The sequence below is a fragment of the Hippopotamus amphibius genome, chromosome 1, assembly GCF_030028045.1.
Source record: "Hippopotamus amphibius kiboko isolate mHipAmp2 chromosome 1, mHipAmp2.hap2, whole genome shotgun sequence".
Classification (NCBI taxonomy): domain Eukaryota; kingdom Metazoa; phylum Chordata; class Mammalia; order Artiodactyla; family Hippopotamidae; genus Hippopotamus; species Hippopotamus amphibius.
In genome coordinates this window covers 230,571,070-230,586,792 of record NC_080186.1, presented here as the reverse complement: position 1 = coordinate 230,586,792, position 15,723 = coordinate 230,571,070, and the positions used below count along the sequence as shown (strand labels likewise).

General features: G+C 37.7%; 1 protein-coding gene across 1 annotated transcript in view; it reads left to right on the top strand.

The window, feature by feature from the left end:
• The first annotated feature begins 446 nt into the window (after positions 1-446).
• The window catches only part of RAB3C (RAB3C, member RAS oncogene family), a 292,378-nt gene continuing 277,101 nt past the window's right edge, over positions 447-15,723 (top strand). The window contains exon 1 of the mRNA XM_057700526.1: positions 447-617. Coding sequence (XP_057556509.1) covers positions 594-617 — 24 coding nt within the window. The 5' untranslated portion in view covers positions 447-593. The remainder of the gene's footprint in view (positions 618-15,723) is intronic.

Sequence of the window (15,723 nt, the reverse complement as noted above, 5' to 3'; positions counted from 1 at the left end):
GGGGAATGTATAAACTTTCCGGGTTAGAGATGGGGAGGTGTAGGGCGGAGAGTTCCAGAACGCAGCGCAGCTTTGGTTTAGATTGGGAATTAGCACAAGGTAGTGCGTTTCTTAACCAGGAAAAAAAAAAAATCACAATTTAGCTTCGGAAGGCGATAGGCAGCACAGAAAAGTCTCCAGCTGAGATGAGCTAGGGTCACTTTCGCCTGCACCTTGCGAGGAAATAAATAGTCTGGGAGGCTGAGCGCAGGAACACCCAAGAGCGATTCCAAAAGAGAAGGGAGGCTCCGCGGCCGAGTCCGACTGGAGGAGCAGCCCGTTCGCAGGCTGGCTTGCCGGGAAATGTAGTTCACGGCGCACAGGTTTGCGGGGAAGCTCGGCGGGGCCGGACTACAACTCCCATGAGCACGCGGGGGCTCTCAGCCAGTACGCGTGTGCGGCGCCAGGAAGGGACAGCTCCGGTGCTGATGTTGGAGCCGGTTAGCGAACCCCAAGAGTGCAGTGTGGAGCGGGAAGCGCGAGGGCTGTGCACGCTCGACCGGGCTCCCGGGGCAGCACTGTCTTAGCCAGGGAAAAAGGACACTTTGCGAACAATGAGACACGAAGCTCCCATGCAGGTGGGTCTATATAGGAAGTGTGGCCTCGGGAGGAGTTGAGAGAGATGCTTTCTCCCTCGCTCCAAGCACAAGCTGCGCCCGATCTAAGGGAAGGTCTTGGGCAGCCGCTCGTGGGGATGCGGTTCTGACTTGGTCCTGCGGACAGAACTGGGTTCCTCTACGCTCCGCGGGGCTGTGATTGGGGCTGTTTTGATGAGGGATAGGAGTATACATTATCTTGCCAGGCTCCACGAGGAGGATGAGAGTGTCTAAAACGTAAACCCGAGCAAACAAAAGTCAGGGGAACGTGCAGTCTCATACTGGCGTTGATTGTCCCTCCTGGCTTGTCTGGTTTGTGATCGCTGTGCCGACACAGGTTCCGGGTTGCGAGCTCTCTGTTGGAGTCGGAATAGAGCGAATACCGCTTGGTTAAGAGAGCGCTAAGAAAGGAGAAGCCAATGTTAGGGTCCCCAGAGTCCTCTTTCTTCAATTAGGGTCCTAGTAGTATCAATGGGAAAAGCAAACACACTGGGGCTTGATTCTTCCCAGAAGTATGCAAGCCCTTTATCGCTGTCCGCACAACTGGTTTACTCCTGCGTTTCAAAGACTCTCCTCTGAGCTTTTCTGAGTAATGTGCCCATTTGTTGTACGCTCCGATTCCCTAATTTAAACACATTCTCATCTTTGTTTCCTTTGACTCCGGTGCAAAGGTGCCTCTGCCTCAGCACCTTGCTTAAGTTTTGTTTTTAAGTAAAGATGAGGGATGCTTTCTCATTTGTATGTGCAGTCAGCTAACGCTAAACATCAGCCCGTGTTCATCACCAAGCAGAGTGATCCCATTGCATAACAGAAAGGCACTTTATGAATGGGACTGAGAGGGGAATGGAGCACACGTTTGGAACGTGTTGTCTCTCTTGAGAACTCACCCCTGCTGGCAAATCCACCAGTATAAATGTTTGACTTTAATTCGTGCTGAAACGTTTTCCAGCTGTTTTCCTAAAAAATCAAGGGCTTCGAATGTGAGCTTCAGTTTACTTTTCACTTATGGTATGGGTTATGTATATTAAAAGATATGCTAACTGGACTGTTCGATGAAAAAAATCTGTAGAATTTAATTGTTTGTTGACGGATCATATAATAGAAGCTCTCAAATTACCTTATGAGTTATTGAAAATTTGATTTTTTCCAGAGAACAGTGGCCCCATTGTGTCTCTTCTAATACCTCTGTCTGTGACTTAGGTTTTCATTATAGACCTGATGCGAAAAGAATCTGGACAGACAATAAAGGTACAGGCTGTTGCAATCAAGATATATTGGCTTATGGTAATTTCCCATTACTGGAGGTACTGCCAGGAGCCAACTGGCAAAATTAATCATATTTGATTACAAGTAAACATTGACAGTAGATTTTAAAAGTAGCTTGTTAGTATTTAACGTCAAACCCATATAGGCACTGAAGTCTAGGTTAAAATAAATTACTAACGAAATAATCATACTGCATCTTTATTTTTATTTTCTTACAATAATTGCTTAGAATGTTCAAAAGGGTCATTAAAATGTTACAGAACTATATGAAATTAGTGCCTTAAGAACTATTTTAAATTATTTCATATCAACTTTGTAGTAGGCATTGTAATTCCATATTTTAGTCAGAACTTTAATGAATATAGAAATAGGTAACAAAATTACTTCTGGATGGAGTTGTTTTCATATTTAGGATGTATTTTATGCATTGGGCTTGATTTTTGAAATTTAAAAATTTCAGTGCCCAAATGCTATCATGAATAACATGTACATTTAAAAAAATCAAAGATTTTTTTCTGTAGTATATTCAGTTAAAGCACATTTATTGATTCAGTTTACCAAGTAAATTGTTATGCTGGCTCTCTCTCAATTACTATAAGGTTTTCAAACATATATAATGATAAGAAGAATAAAAACTATAAACATGCTTTGTGTGTATATATATACACACACACATACATATAAAGTGGCAGGTAGTGTCTCAGCACCTGTACTTCTGAATCATAATCACATTTCAGGTGACTCTGATATATGAAAATGCAAATAGATGAATAGCTGACTTTTTTTTTCCGTTTAAAGACTGAACCACATCATCATTTAAAATATATGTCCGTAAGTTTTTACTTAGGTTTCTGGAAAATGAATCACAAGCAAAACCTCATTTTATAGTTTCATTATCCTAAGAGATTCTTTTCCCCATTTAAAACTATTTAGTTCATTTGTTTGGTGAAACAAAATGAGGTCTTTAATTATTGATTTCCTAACATTATATTTTCTTAAAGAATCCTTTAAAAATTACTTAATGTCTTTTATAAAGTATTTAATGTGCCTATGCACATAGCTCGGTGCTCTGTTCAAGGTAGTTGTCTTTAATATATGCAAATTTTCTGAAGAATATTTCTCTCTGAGTTGATGCAAAATGAAGGATAATCATAGTTGTTTTATAGTGACTATTAAAATAATAAACAATAGTAACCTTTGCTGTCTGTATTTCCTTTCCAACTAAATAACCAGAAACAGCATTTGGTAATAAGTGTTCCAAATGATGGGTTAGAATTTTAATGCAGGAGATGGTCATTTTGTGTTTTCTCATTCAGTGCATCCATAAATCCTAAGGGCCAAATGAAATGGAGAATAGCAGTGCTCGTGACTTGAGGGCAAGACTCTCATGAACAAATTGTCATTTGATTCAGGAGCCAGGTTGAACAAAAAGTCCAGTTTATCTAGTGTTTTGTCTGTGCCAAACACTGTGCCTTGCGTTCAGATCTCTGTGTGTGTGTGTGTTTGTGTGTGTGTGTGTGTAAAATATAAAGCAGTCCTAGAGGCCACCACTACCCTAACCATAGGCAAATAACTACAGCTTTTTAACATTAAACGGCTTTCCCAATTCAAAATTCTGCAGGACTCTAGAAGACCCTTGTTCCTTCCTCTGTTATTTTGGGTTCCTCAAGAAGACACCAAAGGGTGGTGTAAAGAATGAGGAGACTATTGATATAATTTGATTCATTCATATGGCTCAGAAGAAAGAAAATTGCCTCTTCTGTTTATAAAATTATCTTATAGAAACTAAGCCAAATATTTGAGCAGGGCCAATGTTTATTAAATGGCTAGTTTTCTGTCGACTGGGTCTGAATTTCTTGCAGCTTGCCTTCCTCTCTTGCAGGACCAAAGTGGAGTTCATTGTTTCCGTTTAAGTGCTTCATCCCCAATTCTGTCATCCATGAGCTTTCTGGGTCATCACGCAAGTGCAGAGCCCTCTAACTATTTAGGAAACTTCAAAGGAAAACAACTACTGAAAGCATGCAACAGAGTGCCAAAATAGAATATAAATGTAGGCTGAAAATGAAGTTGAGGTGAAAACCACAATAGATATTAAATATAGCCATTCTGTATAACAAAAACAACTTACAAAGAATCAAAATCTAAATATCATTGTTTCATTTGGCTGTGCAAGGCAATCTTGCATTTTATTATTGTTGAATTTTTAACCATATCCAGCCTCAGGGATGATCCCTTCATCTTTATAAGAAATGGAAGTGTAGTCCCCATCCCTTACAGAGACAGAGAAAAACTCTAGCTGACATTGAAGAAACCAGAATTTCTTGCATACTCCATTTGAGCAAATTCCTGAAGTATCCACCTTTCTTCTGTAAAGGAAAATGGAGGATAGAGAGGGGAATTACAGTAAAAATAAAATTCTGTGTTCTAAGAATGATTTTCCATTTTCATTTTTTCAGTCCAAGTAGTTGTGGATTTATTACAGGGCATAACCACAATTTCCCCCTTCCATTCTAAGCTCGTATTGGAAGTGCAAATTCCTTTCCTGACCATCATATTCCAAGAAGGAAAAATATTTTTATGCTAAGGATTGAGTTTTTTCTGGGACTATTCTTATACCAAGGATACTCAACCTACTGAGTATAAACAGTTGTGCCACCTGAAAAAATGTTATATTGGTTAAAGGTCGTCCAACAATTTCCCCCATTTTTCATTCATTAATTGGGTGCAGAGCTTCTAGAGGAACCCTCTTAAATAGGTCATAGTTTTTCACCATGCATACTATGGCCTGTAGAGATGAAATCTTTTAGATTTATTTGGAATTATATAAATTTTTAGCATTTTTCATTTGTTTAGTTTTTTGAGATATTTCTATACATTGAAATGCACAAGTATTATGTGAACAATTTGATGAACTTTGATAAATGGATACACCTGTGCAATACATAACACCTGAAAGACATGGAACATTTCCAGTCAGCCCCCCAAATTCCTTTATTCACATTCTTTTTCTGGTTAATCTTACCAACACAATAAATTCTTGACTTTTTTCACCATAAATTAGTCCTGTTTATTCTAGAACTCTATATAGTTCTGTAAAACATACAAAATGAACATATTGCAGAATATACAGTGTGTACTCTTGAGTCCGGCTTGTTTTGCTCAGTATAATGTGTTTGGGATTCATTCATGTTGTTGCATGTATCAATAATTCATTTTGTTTTATTGATGCATATTATACTGGTGTATCAATCTACCATACTTTTATTTTTTTAATTAATTAGTAATTTATTTACTTATTTATGGCTGTGTTGGGTCTTTTGTTGCTGTGTACAGGCTTTCTCTAGTTGCAGCGATTGGGGGCTACTCTTCATTGCGGTGTGTGGGCTTCTCACTGCAGTGGCTTCTCTTGTTGTGGATCACGGGCTGTAAGCACATGGGCTTCCGTAGTTGTGGCTCGAGGGCTCAGTAGTTGTACCTCACGGGCTCTAGAGCACAGGCTTCGGTAGTTGTGGTGCACAGGCTTAGCTGCTCCGCAGCATGTGGGATCTTCTCGGTTCAGGGCTCGAACCCGTGTTCCCTGCATTGGCAGGCAGATTCTTAACCACTGTGCCACCAGGGAAGTCCCAACTATACTTTTAAAATCTATTTTTCTGTTGATGGACTTTGAGGTAATTTCACTGGGACTACTATAATGAAATCTATAAACATTATCACATTGGTCTTTTTATAATAATGCGTAAATACCTAGAAGTAGAATTGCTGAGGTAAAGGGTAAGTCTTTGTTTAACTTTATAAGAAACAGTCAAATCTCTAGCCAAGATGCAAGTACCATTTCACATTCCCGCCAGCAAGGTATGAACATTTTAGTGGAGTGGCTTCACATCCTTAACAATGTCTGGTGTCAGTGGCCTTGTAAATTCTGGGCACTTTAGTGAGTGTTTATGGTATCTCATTGTGATTTGTATTTGCATTTTTCTGATGAACTGTGATATTTAGCATGTTTGTATCTGTTTATTGGCCATTTGTATATCTTCCTTTGTGTGGTGTCTGCTTAGCCTTTTATCCATTATTAGGGTTGTCTTTTTATTGTTTAGTTGCAGGAGATCTTTATATAGGTTTTTTTTATATCTATGTATTTATCCATTTAGTTTTGAAGCTAGTTCTTTAAATGTATTAAAAATATTTTGTGCCATTCTGTGCCTTGAATACTCATAACTTTATAGTGTCTTTTGATGAGCATTTTTATTTTGATGACATTTTCGTTATTAATTATAGGTGAGGTCTATATCTGGACTCTACTTTCTTTGATCTGCTTGTCTTAGCTATGTCCTGAGACTTTACTACATTTATTTGTTATTTCTAGTAGTATTTTTTTTTTTAGATTCCTTAGAATTTCTCCATAAATAATTGTATCATTTGCAAATAGAGGCAGTTCTTTCTTTCCAATGACCTTTTTTTTTTTCTTTTCTATATCTTATTCCATAGGATAGGACAGCTAGTACAACAATGAGTAGAAATGATGAGCAGACATTCTTATCTTTTTCCTAATCTTCGGGGGGAAACCATCTTTCACCATTAAGTATGAAGTTAGCTGTAATTGGTTTTTTTTGTTGTTGTTTTTAGTATAGATATCCTTATCATATAGAAGGAATTTCTTTTGATTCCTAGTTTGCTGAGAGTATTTGTTTTTAATATAAATGGGTGCTGAGTTTTGTCAGATGCTTTTTCAGCATCTGTTGGGGTGATCACATGGTTTATCTCCTTTACTCTATTGGATTATACTGGTAGATTTTTAGTTAGTCTAACATTCCTTAGATAAACCCCAGTTAGTCATGATGTATTGTCTGAATTCAATTTGACTATATTTTGTTGAAGATTTTTGCATTTAAGTTCATGATTGATGTTGATATATGATTTTTCTTTTAATGCTTTTATGAGCTTATAATATAGGAGTTATGTAGACCTTATAAAACAAGTGGTTAATGTTCTTTTTCCCTCTGCTTTTTGAATGATTTTGGTGTGTAAGATTAATATATTTTGTTCCTGAAAGTGTTTGGTAGTGTTTATCGATGAGGCTATTGGAGCCTGGAGTTTTCTTTGTGGACAAATGCAATTTTTTGATGTACAGATATCTCTATCATCTATCTATCTCTATCTATCTATCTATCTATCTATCTATCTATCTATCTATCTAACTATCATCTATCTATTTATCTTGTCTATCTATCTATCTAATCTCCCTTTACTGTGTTGTGATAGAATAGCCTTCTCCCTACCCCCTTGCAGAGATGTCTGTGGTCTAATCCCTGGAACATATGAGCAAATTACATTACATAACAAAACGGCCTTTGCAGATGTAATTCATGTTATGGACTTTAAAATAAGGAGATAAACCTGGATTCTCAGGTGAGTCCAATCTAATTACATGAGCCAATAAAAGCAGAGAATTTTCTCCTGCTGGAGTCAGAGAGATGTGGCAGAAGGTGAAGTCAGAGATTTGAAGCATGAGGATTATTGGTTTAAAGATGAAGAAGGCTATATGTCAAGGAAATAGGGACCTCAGTCCTATAACCACAAGCAACTGAATTCTGCCAACAACCTGAAAGAGCTTGGAAGTGGAATCTTCCCCAGAACCTCCAGGTAGGAGCCCAGCCCAGCTGACACATTGATTTTGGCCTTGTAAGGCCTTAGCAGTATGAGTGTCTAGATTTCTGACTCAGTAAATAATAATCGGGTGTTGTTTTAAACATCCATTATGGCAGCAGTAGAAAATTAGTGATGCGTACATAAAATTTTCTATATCATCTTGGGTCAGTTTTGGTAAGTTATGTTTTTCACCTAATTTTACAAATTTATTGACATAAAATTGTTTAAAGTATTTTTATTATCTTTTAATTTCTCTAGGATCTGTAATGATATCCCCTCATTCATTCCGATTATTGATAATATGAATCCCCCCTCTCCCTCCCTCCCTCTCACCAGTCTTACTAGATATTTATCAATATTATTAATGTCTTCAAATAACCAACTTTTGCCTTTGCTAACTTTTTTATAGTTTATTTTGTATTTTATTGACTCGGGCTTTTTTTTTTTAAGCTCTTTATTGGAATATAATTGCTTTACATTCTTGTACCAGTTTTTGAGGTACACCAAAGTCAGTCAGCTGTATTTATGCCCATATCCCCATATTCCCTCCCTCCCACGACTCCCCCCCACCCTCCCCATCCCTGCCCTCTAAGGCGTCACCCGTCATCGAGTTGATCTCCCTTTGTTATACAGCATCTTCCCACTGGCTATTTTACAGTTGGTAGTATCTATGCTACTCTCTCACTTCGTCCCAGCTTCCCCTTCACCACACACCCCCCCAACCTCGTGTCCTCCAGTCCATTCTCTTCATCTGCATCCTTATTGACTCAGGCTTTTAGAAAACAACTGTGTTCCTTATGTAATACTTACTTTAGTAGAACCTTTTTGTTTATCAGGCTTAAAGTATTTGTATAGAAATTTAGATCACTGAGTTTAAATGTTTCTTTTTAAAGAATAAGCATAGTATTTTACAATGATAAATCTCTAACTACTACTTTAGTAATTGACTCCCACAAATTTCTGATTATAGTATTTGCATTATATTTTATTTCAAACTATTTGCTTCTTTCCTTGTGATGTTTCCTTAAGCAATGGGTTTAGAAGTATGTTGTTTAATTTCCAGATACCTGGATATTTTTCAGATATTTTATTGATATTGACGTCTAATTAAATTCCCTTGCTACCAGAGAATATATTCTTTAAGATTTCATTCTTTCGAAATTTTCTAGACTTGTTTTTAGGCTAGTGCCTGGTTTAACTTCATGAGCATTCCATGTGCACTGTGAAGGCTGCATGCAGCAGTTGTGAGGTACGGTGGTCTATAAATGTCCATTAGACCATGGTTTTGTATGGTGTTGCTAAGATCATCTATAACCTTACTGATTTTTGGTCTAGTTATTCTATCAATTACTGAGAAAAAGATTTTAAAATCTCCAACTATGGTAATCAGTCTTTCAATTTTTTAAGTTTCTTCCGTTTTGCTTTATATATTTTGAACTTCATTTATTAGGTACACATGCATTTATAATTGTCGTGTCTTCTGAAAGTTTTTCCTTTTTATTATTATGAAGTGTCCCTTATTATTTTTGGCAGTGCTCCTTGTCTTAAAGTCTATTTGCTCTATATTAACACAGACACTCACGTTCTTAATAGTGTTCTCATGCATATATATATAAATACACACACACATATATGCCTCTGCATATATGTATATATATAAAATATGTGTATATTCATATTTTTATTTTCAACTTATATGTGACTTTAAAGTGTGAATCTTGTGGTCAGTTTATCCAGTCTGGGAAATCTCTCTTAATTGGAATTTTTATCCATTTTTATATGTTGCAGTTATCAATATGGTTGGATTTAAAGATACCACTTTGCTCTTTGTTTAGGGGTCAGCTTAGGGGTTTGAATTAGCTTCTGAGATATGTAAATTTATGCTTTTCACAAAATTTTCACAAAAGCTATTGTGTCTTCAAATATTTTTCCATCCCATTATTCCCTTTGTTTTTCTTCTGAGACTACAATTAAATGTATGTTAGACTTCAGATATTGTTCCACAAATTACTGAGGCTTTGCTTGTTTTTTTTTTCTTTCTCTTTGTCAATTATACAGTTTCTGTTGATTTATCTTCAAGTTCATTGACCCTTTCTTCTGCCGTCTGCAGCCTTTTGTTAAACCCATTGAGGAATTGTTCATTTCAGTTATTGTACTTTTCCTTTTAGGCTCAATGTTGGCTTATTTTACCCTAGAAATGTGTTATATTGCCAAGTTAAGATAGATACACTCTCTTGGGATGAGATACTTGAGTACTGTAAGAGTCTATAATAGGATTAATTTACAGTATTGTGCAGGACCAAGAAAGTGCAGTGAACTTCTTATAGAAAAGGTGATACAGAAATGTAAATAATGATAGAAGTGCTTTGATTATTCCTTATAGATTTCTGGGGAAAAATATTTATGTTCACATTTTAATTTCTATTATTTAATATTTCTATGATCATTGTTTTTGTGATGCTATATTTTTCTTTGTGTTTTTCAAATAAAATTGTGGGTTTCACAACACTCAAAAATTTGAACAAGGTGCAAAATTGTAAGAATAAAATCATTTAAACAATTGCTTTCCTTTGCCAACTAATATATTCCTTAACAGCTTTAACTCTGCAGAAACATAATGCCTTTTCCAGCATCAGCATATTTCAGATTGGTTTGAAGCATTATATCAGTTTTATTGAGGTCATGGAATATTCTTCTGTCCACTAAACAATGAAACCATAAGGGTGGATGTCCTAGTTCTTCAGTCACCTAGTGACTGGTAAAAAGATGGAGTCAGTAGTTCCCTGATGAACTCTTCAGTAAGATGACTGGATTGGGTCTAGCATTGGGAACTTAGCTCTAAAAGAGCCTCATGTTGTGCCTACTTGGCCTCCTAACTGAGAAAACCCTGGAACCATAGTCACTTTGCTCCTATACTCTCAACTTTTCATGGTCTGGGAACCCAAATCATAATGTAACTTTAAGAGGTGGGGCACTGATCCTCTCATCATTAGTCTACCTGCTTTTAGTTTAATTATGGCTCAGATGCATACCAGAGTCTCACCAACTAGAGACTCTTGCTAGCCAACACATGAGTGATTCCTGCTAAAGTTGTCACAAGTTGAAGAGCCTTAAAGAGCTTGAGGAAAGAACATGTTAAGTACCATTTAGCAAGGTATGGCTCCCACGTGACACTTATCTATGGTGTTTGCAGTAAAAGACAGTTTTTCTTTTGAATGTTTGATTCATTGAACACCTGTCTGAGTAGTAGGACTGATGAAAGGGGACAATGGAAACGCAGCACACCTGTGCATGTAAAAGTCCTTTTGCAAGTGTGCTTGGGCGGGCTTGGTCTTTGTAGTAAATAATAGTAGCAGTAGCTTTTGAATGAAAAGCAGGGATGTTTATAACTAGAAAAGTGTCATTCCAATTGAACAGTCTGTTAACACAAATATGTAGACTGCTCAGCCACCAAGTTCCTTGAGAATCATCCAGATGGTCCCTTTGTGTGGATCATGGGGTGTTTGGACCTGTCCGTGACCTACCTCGATGACTGGAAGAAGGGAAGACAAATGTCAAAATTGAGAAGAAATCTATAGTAAATCCCTGGAGGCATTTTTCAAGGGCTTAAATATTTTAAACTAATATGAAATATTTTTTAAATGTTTAATGTTTTAAAAATGTTTAATGGTGAAATTTTGGGGGGAAACATGTTAAAATTTAGTTTTGTTTTCCCTCACTGGGGATTTTTAGAGTATTTTACTAGGTGTTTCTAGGAGAGATTTCTTTTCCTTATACCACATAGTACTGGGTATGTCTACTGTTTAATTTTCATTTTTTTCTCAGGAAGAGATATTCTTCATTTTGTGGTTTCAATTTAAACACTGGCCTCCTGTAGCTGTCTGGTGCTTTCTTATGGAGTGGAGGGAAGTAAAATCTAATTGTGTGTTATTTTTAAAAATGACTGATGTGGAAAGTGAAGTCCACGTTCCACAGAGCTGAGCAGAGCAGAGCAGAGCTGCGTGTGCCTTGAGAACAGGATTGCTACCTCTTGCTAGGCTGTGCCTCCTCCGAGTCTGATGGGGAGCTCACAGTGAGCTGTGTCCCTGGTGCTCGGAAGGTTCTGGCTCTGACCAGGGCAGAGATAAATAATACATTTCTCAGAATTCACCTTGTCTGGGCAGGCTGGTCATCCTAGGGTATAGACCCTTTGTGCTGAGTCAACGTTCTGGTGAGATGCACTGTCCCCATCAGCAGGAGGGGTGACTGGTGAAGACTGTAGCTGGTAGAGAGCACTAGGACCCTGCTTCCTGTCCCGCAGATCTGGGCCTAAATGTCGGATTACTCAGTCTCCTTTAATATACATCCCTGAGGCCTTGACAGCAGACACCTGCCCTGGCTTCCCTGCAGACATTTGTTAATCCAATAAATTCCAAACCTGACTGATCAAAAGAATCACATGGGGAGCTTTAACAATTTAGATACCTGGCCCCACCTTGAATATTCTAATTTTGCATAATGTAGGTGGAGTTTCCCAGGTTTGGAAATCTTGAGTCTGGTGAAGATTTAGTTCTATATTCCTGAATAAAAATATATCCAGCTCTAGACAGCAGGTATTTGAGAACACAATGTCTGGTATTTCTTGCTACCAAGAAATGATGAAAAAGCATATGTATATTTTATCCATATCCATGAGATAAGTTTTAAAGGATTCTTTACATTTTGTTGCTAAAAGAGAGGCTCTTTTATTTTTATAAATTGACATCTGCATATAGGAAGTGTGAATGTCAAGAATGTTTGATGATATGTGTATAAAAACAGATGATTGAACCTGGTGTACCCCCCCAAAAAAAAAATAAAAATAAATAAATAAATAAAAAAAAGAATACAGCATGAAAGCAATGATATATAATATATAAACAAATGAGAAAAAAAAAAGAATGTTTGATGATGTTTTTATATTTTAAACTTAATTTTGTTTTAAAGAAGTTGGGGGAAGTATGTTTTGTTTTAAAGTATGGGAAAGATGGTTGCTTGGCTTTGCAGGGTCAAGGAGGGATGTGGGACTTGCATTTTCAACCAGTCCTCCTGTTTGCACGCGCTAGAAATACCTAGTGGGACCAACCATCCCAGCTTGCTGGTTTTAACACTGAAAGTTCTGCTGTGTACCACAAAACCCCTCAGTCCTCGGCAAACGGGGAGAGTTGGTCCCTCTAGCCACACTCCGTAATCAAGATATTTGGTGTCTCCAATCCTAAGGCCATTCCAGGCTTTGCAGAGTTAGGGCTCTTGTGGACTTCCCTAGCAGGCCTAGGATTCCCTGTTCTCTAGTCATGCACTTTCACATCCCAAACTTTTGTCAATCTTTCTTTTCTACTTTGTCTATCTGGAATTTTACTTCTGTGAATACTCTTTGCCATTATTTTAGAGAGGTATTAGAAAATGATGGAAATAACCATCATGTATGCAAGATACTATTTATTTATTGTGTGCTTTAATTTTTTTTATTTCTATTGAGATAGAATTGAAATATAACATTGTGTAGGTTTAAGGTGTACAACACTTTGATTTGATACGTTTATATATTATAATATGGTCACCACCATGGTGTTAGCTAACACCTCTATCATATCACATAATTATTTCTTTTACATAGTGGGAACAATTAATTTCTAGTCTCTTAGAGACTTTGAAGTTTACAGTGCAGTATTGTTTTCTATAATGATATTGTGGACTTTGATGATTTATCAAATTCCACACCAGAAATTAGGTTAAACTTTACCTAAAACCTACTCTAAGGCCCTATAAGAAGAGAGCTTCCCCATAATTACTAGGAGTTAGTTCCTGGAGCTCCCTTTCTTTTTTTTTTTTTTAATTTATTTTATTGAACTATAGTTGACTTACAGTATTGTGTTAATTTCTGCTATACAGCAAAGTGATTCAATTATACATACATATATACATTCTTTTTCATATTCTTTTCCATTTTGGTTTACCATAGGATACTGAATATAGTTCCCTGTGCAATACGGTAGGACCTTGTTGTTTATCCATTCTCTATATATAATAGTTTGCATCTGCTAATCCCAAACTCCCAGTCTATCCCTACTCCACTCTCCCTCCCCCTTGGCAACCACAAGTATGTTCTCTATGTCTGTGAGTCTGTTTCTGTTTCATAGATAAGTTTATTTGTGGCATATTTTAGATTCCACATGTAACTGATATCATATGGTATGTGCCTTTCTCGTTCTGACTTACTTCACTTAGTATAATAATCTCTAGGGCCATCCATGTTGCTGCCAGTGGCATTATTTCACTCTTTTATGGCTGAGTAGTATTCCATTGTATTTATGTACCACATCTTCTTTATCCATTCATCTGTCAATGGACATTAGGTTGTTTCCATATCTTGGCTACTGTGAATAGTGCTGCTATGAACACAGGGGTGCAAGTATATTTTTGAATTATAGTTTTGTCTGGATATATGCCCAGGATTGGAATTACTGGATCATATGGCAACTCTGTTTTTAGTTTTTTGAGGAACTTCCATACTGTTTTCCACCGTGGCTGCACCATTTTACATTCTTACCAACAGCGTAAGAGGGTTCCCTTTTCTCCACATCCTCTCCAGCATTTGTTATTTGTAGACTTTTTAATGATGGCCATTCTGACTGGTGTGAGGTGATACCTCATTGTAGTTTTGATTTGCGTTTCTCTAATAGTCAGTGATGTTGAGCATCTTTTCATGTGCCTGTTGGCCATCTGTATGCTGGAACTCCTTTTCCCGTGCTTTGTTGTTGTTTTTTTTTTTTTTTAACACCATCTGTTGCTTGGATTCTGCCCCCTTATTAGCCCTCTCCCAGTTTCCACAAAAGTCCACCCACAGGCAGTGTCATTTGACAGGTCCCATCACAGGGTATATGGCCACTGGCCAAATTCCCCTCCCCACCGCCTCTCCAGACCACAGAAGACTTCTATCTGCACACAGGTACTCAGGGTCTCGGCTTCTATCCCAAGAGGTGTTTTGATGAATGCTCTTTGTTCCATGCCACAGTATTTGAAAGGAGAGAGTAAATGTGTTTATTTTGGTAATTGTGAAACTCTACAGAGTGGGAGTGTTAGGTATCAAAGCCTCTTGTCCTCTAAAGTTAGAAAAAGAGAGGGAGCATGTCCTATAAAATCAACCATTTCCATTTCAGAGCGTAGCAACAGTGGGAGTTGGGAGAAAGTGAATGGCTTGTGTATCATTTCAGTATAACGAGGGATAGCAAACATGATGTTGGATGCTCTACGCAAGGACTCTACACATGCCAACAATTTTACTTTGAAGATTTCACTATTATTCCTATTATTTCTATTTTCTATTCCTCCAACAGATAAGGACATTACAGCTTAGAATAGTTAAAACAAAACAAAAACCTTGCCCAAGTTTGCACAGGTAACAGACCTAGGATTCCTTCTCAGGCAGCCTGACCCAAGAGAGTGTGCTCTTTACCTCTAACCACATCAGGCCAAGAATGTGGGATGCTCTTTTTCACACATGTGCCTGCTGCACATAATTTCAGAGCTGGTAGAAAAGACGTGGAATGGTGTTTCTCTATCTCTCTTCATGCCATGGTTATAAAGCCTGGGTTACCAGCAGCTAGGTGCTCACCAGCACCCCAGAAGTGCACTGATGACCCTCTGGCTTCAGCATCCCTGAGGAAGTACAGGAGCTACTGGGCAGGGCTCTGCTCCATTGCAGCTGTCAGGATGGCATCACTGGAGTCTGGAGAGCTCTCCCAGCCACCATGATTCCCTTCACCGCAGACCATGCTCATACTCTTCTCTCTGTGATCTGGGCGGCCCCTCACCCTGCTGCTGCACAGCCCTCTACAAGCTCTCCCCTGCCGGGAACCCTGTGTAACCACACTAGGAGTCAGGCGTGAACTATAGCGTGTGCTGAGAACACTGGCCTTTGATGCTAATAGGAACCATTTTTATATGGTTTGATCATTTCCTTTTTCTTGACACTGTAGTAACAAACATCTGTAGATTTCAAAGGAGATGCAAAAACCATTATAATGAACTTTAAAACATATCAAATTTAGTGCATGCCTCTCTTCAACAAAGAAATGGATTTTTTTCTAGAAGCAAAGGAAAAAGGACCTTACCTCTTTCAGTATTCTCTGTGATTGAAGGCTGAGACGTCTTAGCT